Here is a 25686-nt window from a genome sequence, read left to right on the forward strand (position 1 = left end):
TTTTTTTTTTACTAAACCCGCAATATATTAATCTTATTTTTATCCAGAATAGGGGTAATGCTGCACTAGCAAACCCCGTTTAAATAATGAAAAAAAAATGTCTACAGCCAAGTCATGAGAATGAGTTTAAAACGGCAACCGAAGACAGCCGAAGGGTGCAAGCTGATGGCGTGTTTTAGGCTCACAGTCTGTAAAATAATACTGACATTTAGGAGTGATTTAGCCACACGGCTTGTCGACTTTTGCTTGAAACCAATGAGAGAAAAGCTGAACGTGAAACTTTGAGCATGTTCCCTTTGCTGTCAGTTTGAAGTTTTAGTGCTGAGAGGGGGACCTGACGTGGGCCCCCTAGTGGCCAGTGAAAGTACATCTTTGTTATGGAGTAGCACCTGTGCGTGCTGTTGCGAGCATCATTGAAGACATGAAATTTACTGTGACTCCCATCTTGCAATTAAAATCTTTTGTTCGGTTAAAAGCCAAGAAGGCCGCAGCCGTTATGGATGTGAGAGCATGCCGACATGCAAACTTGCCCTTCTCTTTCCCTCTCTCATTTCACCCCCACCACCAAAAATCAGCCAGCCGTCAGCGAGAGCCCTCCACCAGCCAATCAAACCACCTGGCCACTCTGCAGCCCTCAGGAACCTGCACAGTCATACAGAGGAGAGACTCGGTTAACGAAACAAAACCGGACGAGCCGAGACACAAACACAACGTTGCAGACACTTTTTGTTTTTAATCGGGAAGCAAGATCGTTTGTTTGCACCCCTGACGTATTTGAGAGCAAGGGTGTCCAAACTTTTTTGTTGGAGGGCCGCCCACAGAAAAACGGAAGGATGGAAGGGCCACTGTAAAATTGATTGGAAATGTTTACAACCAACTACCGTTATAACGTACAGACTCGTTATGTCCCTGTAGGTGGGTTGTAACGAGGTTGGACTGGAGTCGTATTTTTCTGACAACCTCCCTTCTCACTCTTCAACTTTTTCAACCAACCTTGCGGGCTCATTTATTTATTTTTGTCATGTCGCAGGTCCGCTGAAAAATGGATGGCGGGCCGCAAATGGCCGCCAGCCCGTAGTTTGGACATCCCCGTTTTAGAGCATCTGTTGTCGATGGACATGAAGGGACGGGTGAGAGTTTACGGATGACAAAAAGGAGAGGGAAGGACTCATTTGATTTTAGGTGTAAAGGATTTTTTTTTTCCTGAAATGTAGAGCACAGTAAAAATATCCAAGTGACTTATGACACACTACATTAACATTTATCAGCTCAGCGAGCAACTCTGTCAATGAATTAGTGTCACACGCCTCCAACAAATGAAAACGTCCGTGCGATCGCAAAACTGCAATTGAACGAAATCGGCCGCGATGGCGCAGATGGAGCAAAAACCGCCCGCGCGCGCAAACACTCTCGCCAAAATCAGGTGGCGGATTCAGAGAGGCTAAAAATGGTGGCGTCTCAACGGAATACCCCTTTCGAAAATGTCAACAGGACAAAGCAAATTGCGGAAACAAAACGTCGATCACTTCTCATTTAAGACAACTTGAACATCTTGAACACTTGGAACGATAAGAAGCACGCACGCAGTTTCTCACGTGCAGATACTGTAGCCAGGTCCATAAAATGATGCGAGTCTCTCAAAAACAAAGAGAAAGTCACTCACCACTGCGGCTACAACGGCGGTGGATGAGAGCTTACAAAGTGAATGGAAGAGATGGATGAGACGTGGCAAGGAAGCCAAAATAGAAGAACGCAGGCAGATGAACGGACACTTGCCGCCTTCGCTCCGGGTCGACACATTTGGAACGCGAGCGTGCGCGACGGTGAAAAAGGCTTGAGGGGGACAAAATGCGCTTCAGATATAGGTGACGGCACCTTTGCAGTTCTTCTCCATGGTGATCTCCACATAGGTGGTGGGGACGTAGCCCTCTTCGCCGCTCTGTTTCCTCGCCCTCGTCCAGCCGTCGCCTTTATCTTCTTCGATGATGTACAAAACCTGCAAGGGGGGGAGTGACAGGCTGAAAGAAGCTGCTGGGGAGCTACTTTGTCCGACCGCAGACGAGAACCCAACAACCGGACGGATGCGGAATGACCCACTTGCAGTTTGTAGTCCGCGGTGGTGTCTAATAGTTGAAATTACTGCAACAAAATCAACGAATGACCCACTTGCAGTTTGTAGTCTACGGTGGTGTCTAATAGTTGAAATTACTGCAACAAAATGAGGTCCCCTCACGTTCTAATTCGATCCATTACAGCCAATCGTAGGGCACATGTAGACAAAGGCGGCGGTCTTCAGCTACCCTCACACGTTTCCGCAATAGATAAGTTAATAAATCCTCGATCAATGTGATACTAGGTCCCCTTTTCATGGGTTGAGATGAGCTTTTTTTTTTAAAAAAATGATTTGTGTTTAGGCTAAAATGCGATATGCTACACTACACCTCACAAGAAACAAAGGGTGGTCCCGAAAGTTGCTCCACATAACCAAGAATGAATTGTAAATGAGAGAAAATGATCCTAATCACCTCGTCTTCAGCTATGACCAGGGTTCCCTCATTCTGACCTGAAAGGGAAGAAAAATGAACGAATAAACACACGCCTACCAAACCAGGAAAGATGCACGTTAAATGCACATGCCCAACTCGTGATTTGGTCTCAGAAATGTGAAAAATGGTCTTCGTGCTCAAGCTCGAGCCAGCAGATGACGTATTTGACCTTACCGTCAAAAGAGTACAAAGCTTTGCAGTGTCCGATGACGGGTAGCGGGTCGTCGTCGTCAAATTCGTCATCGAAGTCGTGCGGGTCGGTGCTGGGGTGTCCCGGTTGCGGGGGGCCCGAGTGGTGATGAGGTGTGTGGTGCTCCTGACCGGCGTCTTCGGTGTAACTGCCTTCCGGACTGCAACGAGACAAATATTTCTCTTTGGCGGCTTTGCCGTTTGGGTACAAATTCATCGAAAGGGCCGAGCGAGTTTCGCGGACGCGTTACCTCTCTCTGCCTTGGGGAGCGGGATGGTGGTTGTCGGCACTGTGCCTCCGGTCTCTGGAGCCCTGCTTTCCCTCCACCTCTGACAACCAAGCCTGTGAGGGGATTCAAGTCAGTACAAGAGAACGATCATTCAATTCAAATGTCATTTTTGGCCAGAAGATGGCGCCATCGAGATGATCCTTCCTCAAATTCGACGTCTTTGCATTTTCGGCCACAAGACGGCGCCATCGAGCTGATCAAACAATCCACCTCCTGCTCCCCGTTCTCCCGTCAAGGTGAGCTTACACATATTGTTCTTTTCTGGAGGAAAAAAAAAAAAAGATTCTTTTCTGACCTCATGTTTGTGGATTTCGGAGCGGAGCTTTTCCATGTTGCAAATGGTCTCGGATATTTTGGGCTGCAGGCTGTTGGGGTCACCCATGTGTGGAGTTTTCTCATACACGTCTTTCATTTTGTTCAGGGCATCCCTAGCAGAAGCAAAGTCACAGGGGGAGACGTCACAGACTAATAACGAGGAGAGGACAGCGCATCAGTTCTCTTTCACTATTTTGCCTTTTTGCGTACCTCTGATCCATCTCGATTTGGAGCTTGTTGTTGAGCTCATCAATTTTCTGCTGCAGCCGCTTCCTCCTCTGCTCGGGGGGCAAGTGGCTGTAGTCCTCCACCGATGGAGCCTGGAGGCAAGTTCAAGCACGGCAAAATGTCAACTGCTACACTTCATTCTCACACACGCACACACACGAATGTTGCACTTCCTTCTCAAACAGGACCCACATGACCCTCGCAGGAATACTCAAGAAAATATTTTTGTGGGTTCAACGGGGTTTCATCTACGGAAGAAAACGATGAGCGGCAGAAGGTGCAAAGTCTCTCAAATGGGACTTGAGGGGGTGATTTGACTACGGGGCAATTTGGTGGATACAACTGGGAGGGTACATGCATTGCAACTAAGCCGGCAGCATCTTCTCTGGATGGCCGACCACTTACCATCTTGACAGACCACTGGGGCGTTTACACACGAGCGATTCCAGAAAAGCAAGCAGACAACATGAGAGTGCGGGTTAGTGGGATGACGATGCCAAATAGTTGGTGAGTCCAAAAGCAGCCAGCCAGATGCATGATGACTGATAGCTCACGAGCGACGCTTTGATTTTGCTCATGGCTTTTTGATTCGCGTTGGTGGTGCGAAATCGGGGGTGCCCTACTGACTTGACTTTAGCGCGTTTCAAAAAGTTGACAAATTGTAAAGTGGCCCCTTCAATCCTTCCATTTTTTTTTTTTGGCATGCAGCCCTCAAACGAAAAAAAGTTCATCCACCCCCACCGTCCTAAATTAATTGACGTTTTGTTCTGGGTTCACTAATTCGGATGAATATGTTGAGTCTGCACAATATTCTAAAACGTTAATATGAGTCTAGGGGAGGAAGCCCAATGACTGAAAAATGTTCTGACATTGCGCTGCAAAATTTGACGACCTGAGATATGAGTCATTCATTTTCAGCTGTTCAACTGAGAGCCACTTGACACAAATGACAGGAGTAAAAACCAAACAAGGCTTTTGTTGTCTTGTTTGTCTTACGGCACATTTGAAAGGGGACTCTCAATGGAAAGAAGTCAACCACACAAACGGCAAAAAAAAAAAAAACAACAACAGCACAGCACAGCACAGCACATCTGATGTTAACCACTTTGGCACTGCAACCCAAAACTCCCCCAAAATCATCGGACCTCATTTCTGGTGTGATTGCGGTAGAACTCCCTCATTCGTAACTGGAGGAAAAACACCAACAAAGCAGGAACTAGAACCCCCCTCCTCCCCCCGTAAAAAGAAAAGTGGAGAAGATAACAGAGCAAGGTGTTTGCAAGTGTCATCAAACAAAACAACTTTGAAAGGATCAACGTCGATAGCTGCAGATTTGGCTTCGCTGCAATCTATTTGGACGTATCCCTGGAATCATTCTAAAGTCATTTCATGACCTGCAGACATCCCGTAGCAAAACACACGAAATCATCAAGGCAACATGATCTGCCCGGAAGAAACTTGATTGACGTAACGGTACTTCCTGGCTCACCCCTCTTCTCAGCCCCTTCAAGTTCTGGGGGATTCGGGGGACTGTCGTCTTTATCTCGGACAGATACTGGTTGACTCGATCGGAGCTGAACCGATTGGGAGGGAAAAATTGTGAGCTGGGCCGTGGCCGGGAGGAGGATGAAGGAGGTGGAGGAGGAGGAGAGGAAGACGGGGACTGGGGTGGGGGGGCAGGAAGAGAGGATAAAACCGTAAGTTAGGACGGCACATTCGCTGGATGCTGTCCTGCTACAATAAGTCCAGTTTTAATTTTTTGTGTGTCTTTGTGTCACAGAAATTTTACCCTTGAGGGTCAAATTCCTTATGTTTAGGTCGCTTAACGGCAGATTGTTTGGTCATTGCTAAACTAACATCGGATAGGACAAGATTGTGTCAAATGTTGCCCGCTCGGAATCCACTGCAGCCCGGTCGTACTGGAAGGGGGGGATTCTCTCCCAGCTGCGGCCCCTTCTCAAGGCTTCTCATTTTTCCCCAGATGTTTTTTTTTCCCCTTGCCCTCATGGGGTCAGGGGATGTCATAAATATTTGTCAACCTTGGGCATGTGAAGCCCTTTGAGACTCTTTTTGTGGATGCGGGCGATAGAACCGAATGTGACTTGACTTGACGATGGCATGAATGTCCATGTCTTGTGTTATGTGTTGTGTTATATTCCCGTATTTTGTGCTAACTGTTCTGTCAAGCACAGCTGCAGCGCTTGTGAAAGCGCAACATAAACAAAGATGTCTTGTATGAAGGGCTACATAAGGAAATGTGACTTGAAACAATTAGTCATCAACATGCCAAAGCCAACTAACCAAAGCCGTGTTACAACAACAGCACAGCACAGCACAGCACATCTGATGTTAACCACTTTGGCACTGCAACCCAAAACTCCCCCAAAATCATCGGACCTCATTTCTGGTGTGATTGCGGTAGAACTCCCTCATTCGTAACTGGAGGAAAAACACCAACAAAGCAGGAACTAGAACCCCCCTCCTCCCCCCGTAAAAAGAAAAGTGGAGAAGATAACAGAGCAAGGTGTTTGCAAGTGTCATCAAACAAAACAACTTTGAAAGGATCAACGTCGATAGCTGCAGATTTGGCTTCGCTGCAATCTATTTGGACGTATCCCTGGAATCATTCTAAAGTCATTTCATGACCTGCAGACATCCCGTAGCAAAACACACGAAATCATCAAGGCAACATGATCTGCCCGGAAGAAACTTGATTGACGTAACGGTACTTCCTGGCTCACCCCTCTTCTCAGCCCCTTCAAGTTCTGGGGGATTCGGGGGACTGTCGTCTTTATCTCGGACAGATACTGGTTGACTCGATCGGAGCTGAACCGATTGGGAGGGAAAAATTGTGAGCTGGGCCGTGGCCGGGAGGAGGATGAAGGAGGTGGAGGAGGAGGAGAGGAAGACGGGGACTGGGGTGGGGGGGCAGGAAGAGAGGATAAAACCGTAAGTTAGGACGGCACATTCGCTGGATGCTGTCCTGCTACAATAAGTCCAGTTTTAATTTTTTGTGTGTCTTTGTGTCACAGAAATTTTACCCTTGAGGGTCAAATTCCTTATGTTTAGGTCGCTTAACGGCAGATTGTTTGGTCATTGCTAAACTAACATCGGATAGGACAAGATTGTGTCAAATGTTGCCCGCTCGGAATCCACTGCAGCCCGGTCGTACTGGAAGGGGGGGATTCTCTCCCAGCTGCGGCCCCTTCTCAAGGCTTCTCATTTTTCCCCAGATGTTTTTTTTTCCCCTTGCCCTCATGGGGTCAGGGGATGTCATAAATATTTGTCAACCTTGGGCATGTGAAGCCCTTTGAGACTCTTTTTGTGGATGCGGGCGATAGAACCGAATGTGACTTGACTTGACGATGGCATGAATGTCCATGTCTTGTGTTATGTGTTGTGTTATATTCCCGTATTTTGTGCTAACTGTTCTGTCAAGCACAGCTGCAGCGCTTGTGAAAGCGCAACATAAACAAAGATGTCTTGTATGAAGGGCTACATAAGGAAATGTGACTTGAAACAATTAGTCATCAACATGCCAAAGCCAACTAACCAAAGCCGTGTTTTCATCGTAATGAGCTACGAGCACGAAATTGTACAATAAAAGTCACGGAATACAGGAAATCATTAACGGAGTCCTCACACCGCGTTTCCCGCGAGGCGGCCGATGCCGCCAACATAGACGGGCAACAGAGAGATAATCATTAACCAACATTGTTCCTATGAAGAAGAAGAAGGGCAAGGTCCACGAACGTAGCAAAGATCTACGCTAGTGACAAAAACCTGTCAAGAAATGTCAACAGAACACAATATGCACTTCGTGGACCTTGTGGGCCAGCTGGGAAATCACAACGTCAAGTTTGAAACGAAGTCGCAGATAATCAAGCTAGCGTTCTAGACACGAGGCCAGTGACCATCCGCGTACCTTTGGCTTCTTCCCGAAGAGCCAGAGTTTGTTCTTGGCTTTGCTCATGGTGTGTTTGGGGTCCGGCCGTGGCCCCGGGGCTCCGTCTCGCTCTCCTTTGGGCGTGCTGCTGATGGCCCCGTCCGAGCCGGTTCGACTTAGGTTCTGACTGAAGTCTTCAAAGGGGAAGTCGCCCGGAGGGTCAAAGCCAGACTTAAACGACTCCACAACAATGCCAGAATCCTGTCAGAAGGCCAAAGGAGTTTGCATACGCGGGGCAAATTTAAAAACCGGCATGACGGAAAATCAGCAGCCATTCTGCTCATCTTTCCTCTTACGCACCCGTCGATCGTCAACGGCTTTGGCCGCCGAAACCATTCCTTCCAAACACTTGGAGATAATAGGAATGACTCTTCGTTCTGCTTCGGCGAAGCTTCGGTACGTCTCCCCGAGCTTCACTGTTCGCCGCTGATCCATATCTTGCAGATTCTGGAAGACGAGAACAGTTGCAGAGAGGAGATGAAGCGCTACCCCCCCCCCACCCCCCCCTTTACGGTTGTCTGCAACGCACACGACTGCCACCTGCTGCTGTTCAAATATTTGATTCATTTTATGCTGCATACTTTTAATTCCGACTGTGGCGAGAGCCCTTTCCCGTCGAGGAATTCAGAATTACGTAACCCAAGAATGTTTTGCGGCATTTCTTTTCAGCATCACTGCGAGCGGTTCGTTTTTTGGTGCGCTCATTTTTCTTGCGTCATTGTGTCCGTCACACACTTGCGCCAGACAAACGTGGTTTCCGTTACCTTAAAGATGTGCGGTATGGAGTTGTTGAAATGTTTCCACTGCTCGGCGTTGAAGTTCTGCAGCTGGGCGGCGTACTCGTTTTTACTTTCGTCCGCCATGTGAGTCCGCAGGTAATACTGCGCTTTGGCCTGAACAGCCACAGTCATACAGAGCAAATGTCGATCGTCAAATGGAGACCGGGAAACGTCAACCGTCAAATAAACGACCAAAGAATAGGTTTACTGAAGATACACTCGTATGCACATTCGGGCTGATTTTCTGTCTCTTGAGATCAAAGTCACGAAAGGCCACCTTGTCAAAATGTAGCCAAAAGATCGCCCCGAGACTTTTTCCTGCGCTGTCGGGGCGCTGTGAAGTGTGATTTGCCCAAAGGAAATGAGGAGGTGTGCCCGCTGCGTGAGAATGGCGCCCTCTTGTGTCTTCAACAAATCTTAAATCTTTGACCAAACGTGAAAACGAGTGGATATTCATGCCGATCAACGTTTGCATCGTTAAAGACGGCATGCGGAAGACACAGCTTGATTCGTGCTCGAATAGTTCGGGGAGGATTACCTTCTCAACTTCTGATTTGGTGGCATTGATGTCATTGTCTAACCTCTCAAAGGTTATTTGGGATTTCTCTGCTTCCTTACATTCTCGCTCAAACTTCTTTTTGCTCTGTGGATCGAAACGAAACAAGCGACAAATGAAAAAAAAACAATACATGATCCATGCCAAGAGAATGTAAAATATTTGTATGATTGTAAAAGGTCCGCACTTCCTCTCTTTTAGGGCGAGTAGTGACTACTTAAAAAAACACCACAACTTGTGACTCAAGATTAAAAAAGCCACAGAAAAAGAAAGTGATCTGAATCAGACGGCGATAGTTTACTTCCTGGCAAGCCATCTGGGTCACGTTAGTCGTGGAGGAAACACGGTGAATAGCTGAGACATTACTATCAGGTCACATGGTGGCCACTAGCAAGGCCCGACAGCCCACACACACACACAAACACACTTTGACTGGAGTCAGGGCCAACTCGGTGAATTAGCCAACAATTTGCAATGAGAATTCGAAGTCCATGCTTTGCCCACATTGTCTTAACGGGTCTGCAAATTGCTTGGTGTTCTGCTAACTGGGTGAATCCAATTAAATGACCTCAGAAATGAGCAAATGGAATCTCTCCGGGGGATTTTGAAAGCCAAAAAGGGCCAAATGTGGCACATGTGCCTTGCTAAGGGAGGGGCTGGACTGCATTTGGGACTGTGTGTCATTGCCTTGATCCCAAATGACGGTGTGATTCATCCATCCATCCATCCATCCATTCATCCATTTTCGAATCCGCTTCTCCTCAGGAGGGTCGCGGGTGTGCCGCAGCCTATCCCAGCTATCTTTGGGCAGGAGGCGGGGGAGGGGGGGGCGGGGGGGCACACTCAACGGGTTGCCAGACAATCGCAGGGCAGACATTGACAAACAAAAACCATTCGTGCTCGCACTCACACCTCGGGACAATTTTAGAGCGTTCCATCAACCTAGCATGCTAATCACAAATAGTTCACTTGTATCTTTGACTATAGAGAAAAGGTCTCCAGCGCAGCCTCCCTTCTCACTCTGCCCACCATCACCTTTTTTAACTAACCTTGCGGCCCATGTCAAATGTCATTTTTAGGATGACGTGGGCTTTTTTTGTCATGTCGCGGGCCGCTGAAAAATGGATGGCGGTCCGCAAATGGCCCCCAGGCCGCAGTTTGGACACCCTGACCTAGAGTTACCTCCTATCTCATGCAAAAAAATAAAAAATCCCCCCCACCCTCCTTATTTTTCTCTCCTTACTTACGTTGTCCATCTGTTTCCAGCACTGATCCAAAAAATGCTGCGCCTTCCTGCCCTCCTGCAGATGCTGCTCTCTCTCACACACACACACACACACACACACACACACACACACACACACACACACACACACACACACACACACACACACACACGCCAAAACATTTATATGAAAAGGCAAGAAACACAAAACATACAAGAAAACAAAGAGCAAATGCACTGCTCCGCCCACAATTTTTGGGTGACGAATAAAATGACATTGCTGAATGAGATGTCTGGTTATATTAACATCAGCATGATGGACAACGCACATATTTAACTGCCCGAAGCAACAGTGTAGCAGTGCAGTGTATTTATACAGGAATGATTATGTGTAATCCTCCATGAAGCGTCTCCAGTTGGTCCAGGACACTGCCGCTGCTTGCCTCTCAACTGATACTTGTAATAAGGAGCGCATAACTCCTACTTTGGCATCCCTTCACTGGCTCCATTTTAGAGTTCTTTGGAAGCGCCTATTATTTGTTTTCAAATCTTGAAATGGTCTCGTCCCACCTGACCTCTTTGAGTTCTTCCGCACCTGTCTCAGGTCTGCGGACCAGACGCTATTCGAGGTACCGAGAACTAAGCGAAGGCTGAGAGGGGATGAAGCCTTTTCCATTGCCGCTCCCTCGCTTTGAAAAGAGCTCCCGCTCAAACGTTCGGCAAGCCTCCTCACTGCCCATCTTTCAAACTCGTCATTTTTATTCTTTGGCTTTTGACTTCGCATGAGACTTGATTTTTTTAGTTGGGCTGTTTTTGTGCCTTCTTCTGTCTTTGTTATTCATTGATTATTTTATTGTCATCTGAATTCTTTTTGCTCCATGTACAGCACTCAGTAGATAGCGCTCTAGAAATACAGCTGAGTTGACTTGAGAATAGTCCACCAGCTGACATCTTTATTTAAAAAAAAAAAAAAAAAACAGGTCTGCCTGCCTCTTCTTCCACAAATTTGGAAAGTGGCTTAAGTATTCCACTGAGGGAAGGGAATGTTCTTCCAAAGAATGTGAAGAGTTTATAGCAGCAGCAGATCATGGGAGGAGAGAAAGGCAGATGTTTACCATCGTGCTCAACATATGTATCCCCTTGTGTAAGTCCAAACACAAAACAAATGTGAGGCAGGACAAAGAGGTTGGCACACGCGAAAAGCATAAACGGGACAACAATCAACAGTTTTGTTTTTTTTTTTTTGGGCACCCGGCGACTTCATCGCTTCAGCTCAGCAGTGTCGCTTGGCTTGTACGTATGAGCTCGTTGTCGGTGTACAGTACTCACGTGCTTCCTCTCCGCTTTGAGGTCCTGGCTGTACTTCATCAGGGTTCCGTAAACCTTGTGGCCCATCTCCTCCGCCACCACCTCCCTCTGGCCCGCGTAGTCGTTCAGCTCGTTCAGTATGCCGTAAAATGACAGGCAGGATGTAAACCTGCAAAACGAGCGCGCGTGTGCAAGGGATCAACATAATTGATCTGCGGTCATGTGCGGTCGAGTGATCTCATTCTTTTCTTGCTACAGTAAAAAAAAAAAAAAAAAAAAATCACATGTTTGCCGACTCACCTCGGTTCCTCATCCTTTGAGCGTTTTGGACAGTATTTCTTGACCAAGTTCCTGGCGCAGAAGAGAGGGAAGTGAATGAGGTTGCTGTTATATTGGGAACATGATCTTAACTGGATTATTATTCTTATTATTGGTTTAGGAAGGCATGAAACTGCTTGTCAAAGTTTGGTTGCTGGCAAATTCAAAAGTGTGCCTCTGCTTTAGGATTAACATTTGACCTGAGAATTAAAAAAACCAAAAAAAAACCACAATCAGCAAAGTGGACAGTTAATTGTGTGGATTATCACGCTACAGCTAAACATGACAGTTTTTTTTTTTTTTAATCCTTCTAATTCTAATCTCACATTAGATTTGACTTCATCATGGTTCAGATTCTATAACCGTAATATGAAACATCGACATGCTTTTATCTTAAAACTCATTCAGGACCAGCCAATTCCGGACCAAGTCTGAAAAGGCGTTTCAAAAACGTCTTTGAGAGTGAATAAATTAAAATTAAAAGCCATTTTGTCTTTTCATGAGTTGTCTAAAGAAAAAAAAAAAAAAAAAAAACATGTCGCAGGTAGATGAGAGGATTTGATTTTTAAGCAACTGTACATTCCAAAAAGTACATCTGCAAACCAAGAAATTTAGGCTTCTAATCAGACTCAAGTCGTGCACAGTAAATCTAACGTAGCAGCCGTGGCTAGCTGACTTTGGCTTGCAGTGCTAATGCCATCGTAATATTTCTAGCGCCGCTATTTTGTTGTATCGGTCCTCGGTACTTTCACATTGCACGACTGTAAAACGGATGTACATTGTCTGCGACCTGCTGTGTCTTTTGTGTCTTTTCGTACCTTAGCTGCTTGGCGTAATTTTGCTCAATTTCCAACCGCTCCTTGACAAACTTGGCATAACGCTCCAGGAAGTCGATCCCCCATTGAGTGTGCTTGTCCAGATTTTCGAACTGGTCCTGATGACAGATGAAGAACATCAAGAGGGACAACGACATCAATATCATCGTGGCGAAGGAAATTTGCGAGATTGATTGGAATGAGAACGCTGCCTTTATCCTTTGCAGTGACCACGAATCCGAAACTTTTTGTGATTTGTGCCAGACGCTGTACGGTGCTAAAGTGCTGTGCCAAAGAAGAACAATTAAAACGGAGCCCAAATGCAAGAGTCTACAAACAATTTCAGGTGCTGAATTTGTTCTGCTCGCGCCAGTTGAGCTGCCGCGAACAGGGGTCACGTGATCGACGGCTCGACAGCGATTGCCACAATGGGCCAATGCAGCCTTTTCTTCTCCAAAACACTCGTTTCCAGGTGGCTGAATATGAATGCAAACGCGCACAACAAACAAACACCCACACTCAACGTGAAGTGAATTGTTGTCAGTGAGCGCCAACTTCTTCCGTCCAAGTTCCGCGATTTGAAATTGAACGTTACAGGTTAGCCGGCTCGGCAGCTATGTGATATTTCCAATTAACATTAGGGAGAGGTCCGAATAAAAATAAAAATATCCTTTCTAATGTTCCAAGAAAGGATATATGTGACAACTAAAATATTCATGAATTCAATTTTCTCTTGTAAAAAGGGTGAGTGACGAGCAAAAAAACAACAAGAGAAAGTAGATGATTCGGTCCCTGGGGTCTCAGAGCTCATGCGATCAAACTGCGACCACGGTTACAAACATTCATCTGCATGTTGCTCTTAATTGCCACTTCCCGAGCTACATCTTCACGGGCTCTGACTTCAGTGTCAACACAACACAAATCAAGTGAATCAAGCGGAACAAACATGGGCCGCAAAGGAAATGCAAGGGAAGCGATTTGCTCGTTCCTCAGTCAGTATTTTCCAAACAAACGGATAGCACGGGAGCTGTGAAAGGTGGTTTGGCAGCACTGCCATTCCGACACGTGTCCTCATCGCGGGGCCTCTCGAGTTTATTTTTGTCACGTTTCGGTATGAATTTGCTGCTAAAATGAAAACGACAAAAGCATCTGGCAAAACAGGTTCGGTAGAAATAAGTCAATGTATTTAAATTATGTGGCAGGCACATTGAGTTTGATACATCTTGTGGTGTATCGCTCATACTGTAGTTCAGAAAGTTCAAAAAAAAGGATTCATTTTGGTGGCATTAAATTCCTATTGCGACTGGTTTGCGGTTCATGTGGTCATGACAATGAGTATCCAGGTGACGTCACTCGACTGTACGTTACAGTGATGCGCTCCCTCTTACTAGCACCAGTGAAGAGGCGAGCAGCAGCATTCGGGACCAACTGGAGACGCTCAATGGAGGATTACAGTCATCCAGCCGAGATGTGACGAAGGCATGAAGGACTGCCTCTCCAAGTGCTCGTAAAAAAGGGAGAGGCTTGACTTTAGCCAGCTGCCAGAGATGAAAAAAAATTGGATTTGACAACGGCACCAATTTGCCGGTCCAGTTTAAATCCATATTCAACAGATCAATATTGCAGAAGGCACTCGGTGTTGCGCTGTTACATCAAGCATAACATTGAACTGGCCCATCTACACTTCTCTAAAAGGTACAACTCTAATTACTGTTAGAGAAGTACGATCCGCGTAGCAGACACGCGCGTATGTACTGATGCTACGATAGCCCATGTGAACGTTCCATTTTGGAGCCGCAGCCTACTTCACAAGCAAGCGAGCCGCTCGGGTGCGATTAGCCATCCAGACATCCTGTGCGCATTCCATGGGACGAGGCAACGTTAATTGGCACGGAATATGCTGCTGGGACAAAAGACTAATTGCCCACTGTTGCATTCCAGGGCAGACGCACAAACAGGGCTTGTCTTCCCCTTTCCACTACATTCTTGGGAAAGTCCTTCTATTCTGCGGTTGTTTCTAGCCATGCTAAAAGGGACGCACCAGTGGTTGGCAACGTGTGCTACAAGATAAATAAATGATGACAGGTCAATTCCTGGAATCGGTGGAAATGATTGTCTCGACACCCTTGCATGTACAGACCCGCCGAAAACACCCAACGTGGAGGAAGTGTGGCATTCATTACCATAAAAATACTCCGACTAAAATGAATCAGACCCTGAAGCACCGGAGTACTTCCATCTAGGACTCGTCATCGGTGAGTCAAGCGGACCCATTTAGATTGAGGGGCGCGTTCAAACCATGACACAGAGTTCGGCTTGAGTCACTTGTCACAAAAGCTATTTGGCTCCGCTATCCCGCGCAGCGGCAAACCTTTGCGAAGGTAGCGAATGTCGCCGTCTCGTCTGAGTTGGTGTTGTATAACACCAGGCAAAAAATAAATAAATAAATAAAAAAATTGAATCATCATGTTCCACAAAACAATTTCAATTCAAAACGCCTAGCTTGAAGAAACGCTAACAAAAAAAAAAAGAAAGGAAGAAAATTGTCATAGTCACAATTTTTTTTTTTAGAGCACATAGTGGAACAATGTCTCTGTACAGACAAGACGAGGCTGACTTTTCTGTTTCTAATATGCCATAAATCCGACTGTTTTCTGGCCGGGCACACGTGATGTTTGTACTTTAAGTGCCCACCTGTGTGGTGCTGGCTGTGTTGATCTGAAAACAAGGCGTGTTCGGGCGCAATGTCGTCCAAGTCTTATACTGCCGCGCCGCAACGCATGTAGGCCACTGGCCAATAATAACCTGGTAGACTTGAATGGTAAAGGGAGCGAAAACATGGAGCTATCAATCACAATTCACTCTGTGTTCCAAACAAGGACGATAGTGAAGTCAAACCAAAATATATAGAAGATATATAAAAGGAGTTTTTTTTGATCAGTGATCAGTAGGACGCAACGATGCAACGGATCCCATGAGACTTTCACACCAAGACGTCACATGATAGATCACACACCGCAACAGCGACACAAACAAACTAATAAATGCTCACCGGAAGCGCATTCATAACTTAGATGAAATGGAAGAATTTATTTCCAACAGTCTTTTGCCCTCATTTCCGAGCGTGCCTTGGTTGCGCAGCTTCCAGTCTTTTGTTTACTTTTTTCTCCCAATCAGACTTGGATGTGTCGCCATGCTAATATTATTCACCCGACGCCTTCAGAACCCTACGCGCTGGCGTCGTCAAATACGGCTGAACTCGCCGTGGCTTTTTCTTGAAACGATCCGATTTTGGATTCACCATTCCACGCCTCACGACTCCTCAGATGGACGGTGGTATTATTCTGTCCTCTGATTGGTTCAGCTTAAAACGCAATGCCAAAGTGATGAACAACGGCCAACGGCCCCTAACATGAACGAAACAGAAAAATAAAGTCGCTAGAATAGTTTGTGAAAAGTAAATCATTGCCTAGCTTAGTGGGAGACCTGACGCGGAGGCACGGGGACGCACTTTTGCAGCGTCTTAAGTGCAGAATCTATGCTACGTATGGGTACAGTTTTAAAATGCTTCAAACACAAAAAATGTGGGTGGATGAATAAGGTTATGCGGATTGACAGTGACAAACCCCGTCATGGTCTACAAATATAAAAATGAAGGACTTTCAAGGTTTGGTGTGCCTTTTTCACAAACTAAAACAAGGCAGGATGTACACTTCAGTCCCCAAAACGAAATTCACTATCGAGAAAGGAGAACACAGTGTGCCACGGGAGCACGTCAGGTTTCAGAGCAACCTGATCCGTCGGTTGTCATGCTGCCGTCACAGTTTACGTCGACAACCCGACGGACTGGTTTGTCTCAACTCAGGTGCAGAATCAGACAGATGAGGTGCAAAAGAACAACTTTCTGACACTTCCAAGCCCCAGAAAATTTTGCATCGCTCGATTTTCATTTGCGTGCACGGATTTTGCAAATTTTCAGGGTGTTAAAGAAAACATTTGAGTTTCTCTTTCTGAATCCCAGGCTTCGACCAAATCTGTCGGGTTGCGCTCGTTGATGTTGAGTGAGCAATTTCAAAGCCACAACAAGAAACAAGTGCTTTTATTTCAGTGTACCAATACATGTAGGCCGAGAAATTTGCGCTTCAATATCAACTTGATATACTCGACATCAGGGGTGTCGAAACATTTTCATTTGAGGGCCGCATTCATAAAAATGCAAGGATGCTCTTTCAAATTTCGTCGACTTTAATTCTTTAAACATGCGAAAATCAGTCAAGCGAGCGATGATATATTGAGAACATTTTCTAGTTACTTTGGAAAACTGTTACAGAGCAGCTTTCCCTTAAAGGTGATCAAGCAAATTGCTTGGGATTTTTTTAAAAATGATTTTAGGGGGGCCGACGGCCGTGGATCTCACTGGACGAGATCCACCACCTGCACCGACCAGTAGCCGAATCCCATTTCCACATTCCGAAGCAAAACAAGAGCAAAGTGTATAGCCGGCGGACCATTTTTAAAAACACTTACGTGAGAATGATTCATGTCATTTAAGCTTCTAAAATTGAATTGCCTTTATTCGTCAGTGTTTTGAAGAGACATTGTCTTCTTTTAGTTGTGAATTTACTCGTTCATTTGTATCTTTGCACGTCTAGAAAAGCCGTTCAGAATTGTGAAACGATGTATTAGGAGAAGTGGCACCTAATGTTTTTTTTTCAACACCGTGCTTTGTCATTCTGCCAACTCCACCCTCTTTTTTTTTTTTTTTTTAAACTAGCCTTGCGGGCTGTGTCAAATGTCATTTTTAATATATGCCGCGGGCCACTGAAAACTGGATGGCGGGCCGTAGTTTGGACATCGCCGCTCTTCATGGTGGCCACCATCTATTCTGTTGACTGTCCAGACCTTCTGGGAAAAAAATCAATAAAAAGTTCTCCAACCACGCATCCCAAATGAAAAACATGAACGGCTTCCCGTATGACATCCTGGAAGATTTCCAGTCAAAGCGACATTCCAAATCGCACGTTTAAAAGACGCGTATTTGTCACGAGAAACAACTCCCGAGCGAGACAGAGTCATGACACGCCGTACTACAACTAACTCGCATTGTAAAAGGGGCGTGAGCAACGTGGCTGGCGGCAAAGGCAAAAGTGAAAGTTGGAACAGAAAATACGAGCGATGGGGAAAAAAAAAAAACAACATTCCTCTTGCAAAACTTGATTTTTAGTAACGACGTAACTGCTTTCAAAACATGCAATAGGAAAAAAAAAAAAAAAGAAAAAGACGCAACTAAATACTTTAGCTGGAACCTTTTAAAATACGTTTAAGGGAGAACTTGACCCGCGGATTTATGAGTCGTAAGTCCTGACTGGCAGAATGAAGGGAAGTGGGATGTGGTAATGGACACGAGACTTTTCCATCCTTCAGTCATTTGAGGCACCGGACTTGCAGTGCCGTACCCGAATGGAAAGCCGTACGGGTATCACACAAGGAGCGGAGCAGCTTGTTTGTGCAGCAAAAAGAAGTTAGCACCACAGTTGCATCTTGACAGGCGTTGCCAAAATCTACAAAGCGCTGCCAAAATTCATTTGTGGTGGCCCAACACGGGGAAATGAGTACGCGGGAAACACTGCGACCGTTTTATCTCGATGACATCATTAATCGGATCAGCGTTGTCCCATTTATAAACATCATTCGTTACTAATAAAAACATCAGTCAAGATCATTTCTGCAAATTTGTTCTTTCAGAAGTGCGTACCAAACTGGCAGCCCTGTGCGTTATTCCGCACCCAAGACGTAGTTGGCCGGTGATCTCTCTTCCCAGAGATACGATGCCTGGCAGCTTCACCCCCTACGGATGCTGACAGGGAGACTACGCTCAAGCGCTGACTCGCTGCTACAATGTGTAATTCACGGACAGGTTACCAGGGTAACCAGAAGACCTCTACGCCGGCAGCTAGTTAGTGTGTAAATGAGCAGCACAGATTTAAGGGCAACACAGTTTTACGAGGCCATGAGACTCTACTTGCCAAACACAGAAACCCTGGGAAAAGTCTTGGGGTGTAAAAATTGACGTTATTTTCTCATATGCAAAAGGCCTTGCCTCAAAGACAGAAAAAGAAATGAGAGAGGGGAGAGAAGGGAGAAGTGGGGGCGGAGGGGCTGACCTAGTTAAACTTGTCTCGTGTATATACGTTCTCTGCGCCGAGAGTTATTCGTGGTGCAAGTGCGCATTGCTGCAAATACCAACAAAAAGCCTTACCATCACACATGCACTACCGCGGCAGAAAAATGCACTACTAATTGATCGTACATGCTGATAAGGTCACCTCATGGTGTGGGTTTTGTTGTGCCTGCACACAACACGGACACTCCGTCAACACAAGACAGCGGAAAGCAAGAACAGAGACAGATTCATAACTTGGCCAAGCGGGGGTTGACCGTATTGGATAAAAACTAAAAGGAGTTCCTGAATTATTATCTTCATAACAAGGCTGGATAGCTGCAGTATGTGAGACGAGACAAAATGTAGCAAAGATGGCAACGATGTAAAGAAGGGCCACCGGGACCAAACACCATCACATCTGTCTTCTTTTCATTGAAATTCAAGAAATTTGGTGCCATCCAGGTCTCGATTTTCTCCAGACAGGATCAAAGTGGCCTCAATGAGAAAGACCTGACAGTCATCCGCATAGTAGTGGAAGGAAATATCAAGTTTCTTGAAGATGGAACGCAATGGGAGCAGGTACAGTGAGAATGGGAGAGGGCCCAGAATTGAGCCCTGTGGAACGCCCCACAAAAGTGGAGCAGTCCGTGACTCAGAACAAACAAGACAAACACAAAAGGTTCTGTCAGCTAAATAGGATCTAAACCACCCGAGAGCGCTACCGCCAATGTATGCATGTCACATTTTGTTTGCAATCTGGAGCTCTGAAACAGTATGGCCTGACTGCTTTGAGTCAGATAGTACGAGGGATTTTCAGTGCACCCCGCTGAAAACTGTCTTAATTAGGTCACCCAAAAGAGATGAAATAATGTCTACACCCATGCTTGAAAACAGGACTGAAAAAAAATGACAACAGCCAGCAGGGAGTTCAAGTATAATAACTACGTTTCACAGCTGGGAACAGCAGAAAAATTCACATTTTCCAATTTTCCGCTTCTAAAAGCCAACATTTAGACCCACGGGCTGATGAAATGGCAGACTTTTGAACAGATGACTTCAAAAGTGACTGCAGTCAAGCCAGTGAAGCACAGCTGCAGGTCTGACTGCAGCTCCGCATCCTGCCAAGTCATGACTGTGAGAGGTCTGGAAGTGTTCCTGTCTCCAGTGAGTCAGGTTTCACTTCCTGGAAAGAAATGATTAAAACACTGCAGATAAAAGGAAGACGGGATTCGGTGTACAATATAGTCGCTGTGGATGGTATGAGGAAACTCACACTGAGAATCGAAGAACAAATGTCCCATCAGGTGAGGATCTTAAAAGGAGCTATTCTCTTTTTTTAAACACTTCCGCCAGTTGCTTCATCTCATATTAGCAAAAAGTGGTCCAGGTGCAACACTGAGCCAAGCTAGTGTGACAGAATTCATTTCACCCCAAATAGCTGAAATGTGGCCTGGTCTCGCAACTCTACTCCACTGTATTTCTCAAGCGCTTGAAAACAAGCACCGCTGTATACAAAGTGCTGCACATGGAGCAAAAAGAATCCATACAACCACTAATTCAATGATAAATTAACAACCAAGACAGTAGAAAAACAGAAAAAGAGTCTATCTCAAAATCAAGTCTCATGCTGAGTCCAAAGCCAAAGACTAAAAATGAGTTTGAAGACGCGTTTGAAAGATGGGCAGCGAGGGGGCTTGCCCAACGTTCATTCCAAAGGGAGGGAGTGGCAACGGCAAAGGCTAGATCCCCTCTGTGCCTCCACTTAGTCCTCTGTACCTCTAATAGTGTCTGGTCCGCAGACCTGATTCACCGGACAGGGGTGGAGGACCTCAGAGGTGGGACGAGGCCATTTCAAGATTTGAGAACAAATAATAGAATTTTTTGAAAAAGTCAGCGAAGGCATGCCAGAGTTGGAGTGATGTGCTCCCTCTTACAAATACCAGTCAAGAGGCGAGCAGCAGCATTTTGGACCAACTGGAGACGCTTAATGGAGGATCGTCTGACTCCAAAGCAAAGTGCATGACAGTCATCCAGACAGAATTTGACAAGGGCATGAATGGCGGTTTCAAAGTGCTCTTGGGAAAGGCGAGGCTTGACTTGAGCCAACTGCCTCAGATGAAAAAAGGATGGATTTAAAATCACTGTGCAGTTTAAGACTGTGGGCTGAAGGGCCCACAGTCTCCTGGTCAGAAGAGGTCAGAAAATGTGTTGAACAATAATTTTACCTTGGAAACTGCAGTTGTTTGAAAAGTGTCTAAATACGGGCAGCTGCCAAACAGCTGCAAGGGTCCAGATGTGAGCCCAGGAAAGGACAGAAGGAAACCAAAACAAAAATAACATGCAGCAAATTTAAAATGTTTGCAATGCCTACTCTGTTGCCTTGACCTACAACATAACAGGAGCGTTTAAAAAAATAAAAATCACGAATCAGTAGCAAATGAAGAAAAATAACTTGATTACTTGGAACCCCGGAGGAAACCAAAACAAAAATTACATGCAGCAAATTTAAAATGTTTGCAATGCCGACTCTGTTGCCTTGACCTGCAACGTAACAGGAGCGTTTAAAAAAAAAAAAAATCACTAATCAGCGGTAAATGAAGAAAAATAACTTGATTACTTGGAACCCCTGCGGGGAGAACGAGTGGATTGCCTTCTTATAACTTTTCACACATTCAGCACTGGAGCCGTCCCTCGCAGATATTTACCCCAAGTTGATTTCCGGATTCAAATATGATCTCCTGATTGTGGCTCGGCGCAACAGAATCATGGGCAATGGTCGTATTTTCCATTGTGGTGAGAACACAGTAACGTGATCAATAAAAGGCCCTCTTTTAAGATGTACAGACAGTTTGTTGATGAGCAATGTCAAATAAAAACAACAAACGTTTTGATGGGTGTCCAAATTGTTCTTTTTGTTTTATTCATCATGAAAACATTTTTTTTTTCACTTGCCATCCTATGGATCGTGGCTGCGACTGTCGCTAGCCACGGTAGGATACAATAAGAGCCCTGAGGCGTCGTGAAATATTGAAGCTTTTTGGGTATCAAATGTTTTTTCCACACTGACTGCGCACAGGCTGCCATCTGAAATATGAGGATGAAAACATGTTCCATTGCTTCACAGCATGTGTGAGAGTCCAACAGACTGTTTTCAACTAATCAGCTGACGGACGTAAAAAATAAAATAAAAAAGAAAAAAAAATCAAAAGTCCGGTCAGCCAGTAAAAGATTGTAGCCTTTGCGCCACTTTGCCACCCTCTGCCAGTCGGCAGAGAAGACCACCTGCCAGTCTCTCATCCCTAAGCCAGACTCGGCTGCTCTGCTGGTCCTCGGCAAATCTGAGTCCGACACACAGAACAAAGCGCCGTGTGGCAGCATCTAAGCGCTCGTGCGAGGGTGCAAGCACGCGCGTGCTCTCTACATATAACGGCTAATAGGATGTTCCCCGCTCACTTTGTAATGTCTTCCGGAATACAGCCAAGACACGAGAAATAAAACAGAGGCACATTGAAGAAACCCGGGACTGCTATGCAAAGCGCAAGGGTGGCCATAAATGGAAAAAAAAAGATGAAAGAAAGACTTGTTTCACTGATTAGTCACTATTTAAGATGATCGCATGGCTCACAATTTGATACACACTCACACACATATACATATACACACACATAAACATTCGTATTTATTTTATCATGGCTGTTTTAAAGATTCATGGTTCAACATTAACAGTGGCCCGATGACCCGGGACCATTACGTTACAGTTCGGTGCCCCCAAAATTCATCGATGCTGGCCCGACGGGATAAGTACACATGTCTTACTTCTTCCATAAATACAAATGTTTGTGTGTTTAAAAAATATAGATATATATATTTGTCAATATTTTGAGTTTTATCCCTGTAAATTATCAATGATCAGTGATCTTTTCACCGGAGTACAAAACGTTTTTTTTTTCTTCATGTCAACTCAACTCAACTGTATTTATACATTTGTACATATATACATACATACATACATACTGTATGCGTATGTATATATGTGCCGATACATATATGTACATGTATACGTGTAATAAATAAAACATACCAATCATTTTATCGTTCTTTCCAATTACCCCAAAATTGAATATTTGAATCTGTTAGAACGCATCACTAAACAGACAGCGCCAGTGAAGTGCTTGGCAGCCACTCAGGGTGAATGTTGACAGCCAACGCATTAATCTCATCAGAGGATTATGATGGTCGCTCAGTCTGCGTGTCCACTCGGAAGATCATTGTGCGCTATGTTTACTGGTACTCTGAGACAGACTGACACTGGAAAATTAGGTTTGACAGCACAGTACATGAGTAAATTTGGTTTTATTGAATTGAAGGATTTACTTTATCTGTTTGATCTGGTTTAGATCTTTATTTCTTCATTTCCAGTAAAAAAAAATAAACAACTATATCTTTGGGCTTGCTTAAGTTTCCATAAATCTGTGGGATTTTTCAACGTGAGTTGTCGATGGCCTTCTTAGGGACCTGGTGTACATGTCATGTAAATGTAATTTTTATGTCCGGTTTGCAGCTCGGATGCCTCATTCAATGACTGCAAACAGGCAGCAACGGCAACAAAGGCAGCAACTTCAAAATAAGTATTCATTGAAAATAAGCATTTGGTGTCTTAGCCAATAGTTGAAAGGTGCCCTTAAAAAGGTGCAAAATGGCTCCGCTCGCTGACCTCATTCCCACCTCGCACGTTTCATGCCATAGTTGAGGTCCGTGTGAAGAAGGCATTGAAGCCTCTCACATCAGCACTCCTTGTTTACTCCCCTTCGAAATCACAAGCAACATGCCAGCCTGCTGTCTTCGCTCGTATTTTTTTACGGCACATTGGGGGCTGAGCAAAACAACAATTAGCCTATTTTGAACTGCGGTTCATAACCGCAGAGTTGATCTCAGCGCCGTGAATTACTCCCGCGTCTTACTCACACACCCACGTAAACCAGAGGATGCTGCTGGGTTAGTCCATCTTGTCGCAACTCACAACGCCCCTTTCACAACCATAATGCCTTCTGATCAAAAGGTGCGGAAATCGTTTTAAGGTGAAGCGCGTTATTCCATTGGATCGTGTGTGTGAGTTCTTGGAGAGATGCTAGCCATCTTCCTGACGACTGTCGAGGTGCCCTTGAGCAGGCGCTGACGCCATCTCCCTCAGATGGGGAGGTGCAGAACTACCGCGCAGACTTTTCAGTGTGACGTCTCTCCTCGCACGCTTGCTTTTGTGACCTGCTTCTCTGCGGCGTGCAATGTATATATACAACACAGTGGAAGCGGAATTTGCCCACAAGGGAGTAATAACAGGGTCCGACAAGCCTTTTCAGTTGGCGGGCCATCATGAGTCATGTTGTGGTGGCCCGACCAAAACTGGTACTGGCCCTGTATGTATATGATAAAATATGATACGTTTCAATGATGATTTCATATTCAGCGTCTTTATATTGTATTATTAAAACATTGATGAAAATATGACTTTTGTGTAGTTACATTTGTATTGCTCTATTTTGCCATTCCTGACAGAAGAACCTGAAAAAAATATATTATCTGGAACAAAAACAAAAAAAAAAAAAGATACAAAAAAACATTTGTAACTCTCAATAAAAAGATCACTGATAGTGGATAATTTACATTGATAAAACTCAAAATATTGACCAATAAATATATATGGCCAACGGGCCACTGTTAATGTCCAACATAAAATTGTAAAAAACGATGATAAATTAAATATATAAGCAGTTCAGCAGGTATAACATATCTATAACAGACTTTAATGGAAAAAAAACGTTTTAAAGAAATAAGAAATATTGTATTTCACCCAGACACTCACAAATAAGTCATGCTCATGAACGTAAAGTAACCTACATTTATTTGCACACAAACATTTGGAGCCCAAATTCTTTTGCTGCTCAGATGATGAGACTCAGAGGTCTACGATTAGTAGGAACTAACACTACGGCTTGTCAAGTTAAAACAGTTCACTTCGATTTAGTTTAAGATGCTCATTTGAGGGACACTGCAATGAGAGCGCTCGGTGTCCGCCCTTCACCGAGCAATCTCTGCCAGCTTCCTTACAAACTGGGTGTGACACCCCCAAAAAAATCAAGCTCAAGATCCGACTTGCCGGGCTGCAGATTGCATTGAACGGGGCCAAACAACAGAAAAGTGTTGCTACGTGCACCCTCGTCGGAGGAGGAGACGGAGAAGGCGTGCAGTCTGGAGACCTGCCTATTGTTCCACCGCCGCTGTCACAGGCGGTGAGGTGCGCCAAGGGTTAGCTTTAGCATTAGCCACTCGTCTAGCCTGAGCCATACACGAAGCTTAAAAAAAAAGGTAACGCGGTACCTTTCTTCCTTTCCACGTCCGCTCCTCGAGTTCAACAACACGAGAGACACGCGGACCACTTCCAAAGTAGTGTTAAAGAGTTCACAAGACTTACCCAGAGCTCCGTTCCCCAACTCATGGCGGATTGCCCCTTGCGAGTTGGCCGGGATCGGACGGCTTTTTTTCCCCCCACTCGGGTTCTCCTCAAACTGCTGCCAAAGGCGAGACCGACTACAAACTGTCTGCTCGCACGCGCACGCGCACGCGCACACACTCCTCCTCCTCTTCCTCCTCCTCCCGCTGCTGCTGCTCTCCACCCAGCGCAAACCTCAAACCTGGGGGCACTCCTCGAAAACAAATGACGTTCCTCTTCATCCGTGACAAGAGTTAATTACCATCCTGAAACGAAGCCGTTTCGCATGGCTTTATCAACAGTATTACAACCTTCATCTTACACGCCTTGAGAAAAAAACTAACTGGTCATATTGGTATTTACTGTTCTTCATTTATTATACTCTGTGAGGTGTTAAACAACGTTTATTTACAACTATCAAATCGACTCGAACGTATTCCAACGCTCACTCACGAAACCCAGTATATTGTTACAAGTATACAATAAGTACATTGTTCAAATGTGAATAGGTGGCGCCCTCT

General features: G+C 45.2%; 1 protein-coding gene across 3 annotated transcripts; it reads right to left on the bottom strand.

Moving 5' to 3' along the window:
* On the bottom strand, window positions 1–25538 carry fnbp1l (formin binding protein 1-like). Of its 3 annotated transcripts, XM_019885454.1 has the most exons (17): window positions 25148–25538; window positions 12519–12634; window positions 11683–11733; window positions 11404–11551; window positions 10097–10159; window positions 8832–8936; window positions 8279–8407; window positions 7815–7961; window positions 7494–7715; window positions 6310–6483; window positions 3551–3660; window positions 3321–3453; window positions 2987–3078; window positions 2721–2896; window positions 2526–2563; window positions 1876–1996; window positions 1–642 (listed from the first exon to the last, which is right to left on the bottom strand). In XM_019885454.1, exons 1-17 carry the CDS (start codon window positions 25169–25171, stop codon window positions 635–637), a joined length of 1857 nt encoding a protein of 618 aa, XP_019741013.1. In that variant the 5' UTR covers window positions 25172–25538; the 3' UTR covers window positions 1–634. The 3 variants fall into 3 exon arrangements, with proteins under 3 accessions (XP_019741013.1, XP_019741005.1, XP_019741021.1); XM_019885446.1 differs by having other exon boundaries at window positions 54–1996; window positions 25148–25537; XM_019885462.1 differs by lacking the exon at window positions 6310–6483 and having other exon boundaries at window positions 54–1996; window positions 25148–25344.
* Between the last annotated feature and the right edge of the window lie 148 nt (window positions 25539–25686).

The sequence above is a fragment of the Hippocampus comes genome, unplaced genomic scaffold (assembly GCF_001891065.2).
Source record: "Hippocampus comes isolate QL1 unplaced genomic scaffold, H_comes_QL1_v1.1 scaffold90, whole genome shotgun sequence".
NCBI classification, from domain to species: Eukaryota; Metazoa; Chordata; class Actinopteri; order Syngnathiformes; family Syngnathidae; genus Hippocampus; species Hippocampus comes.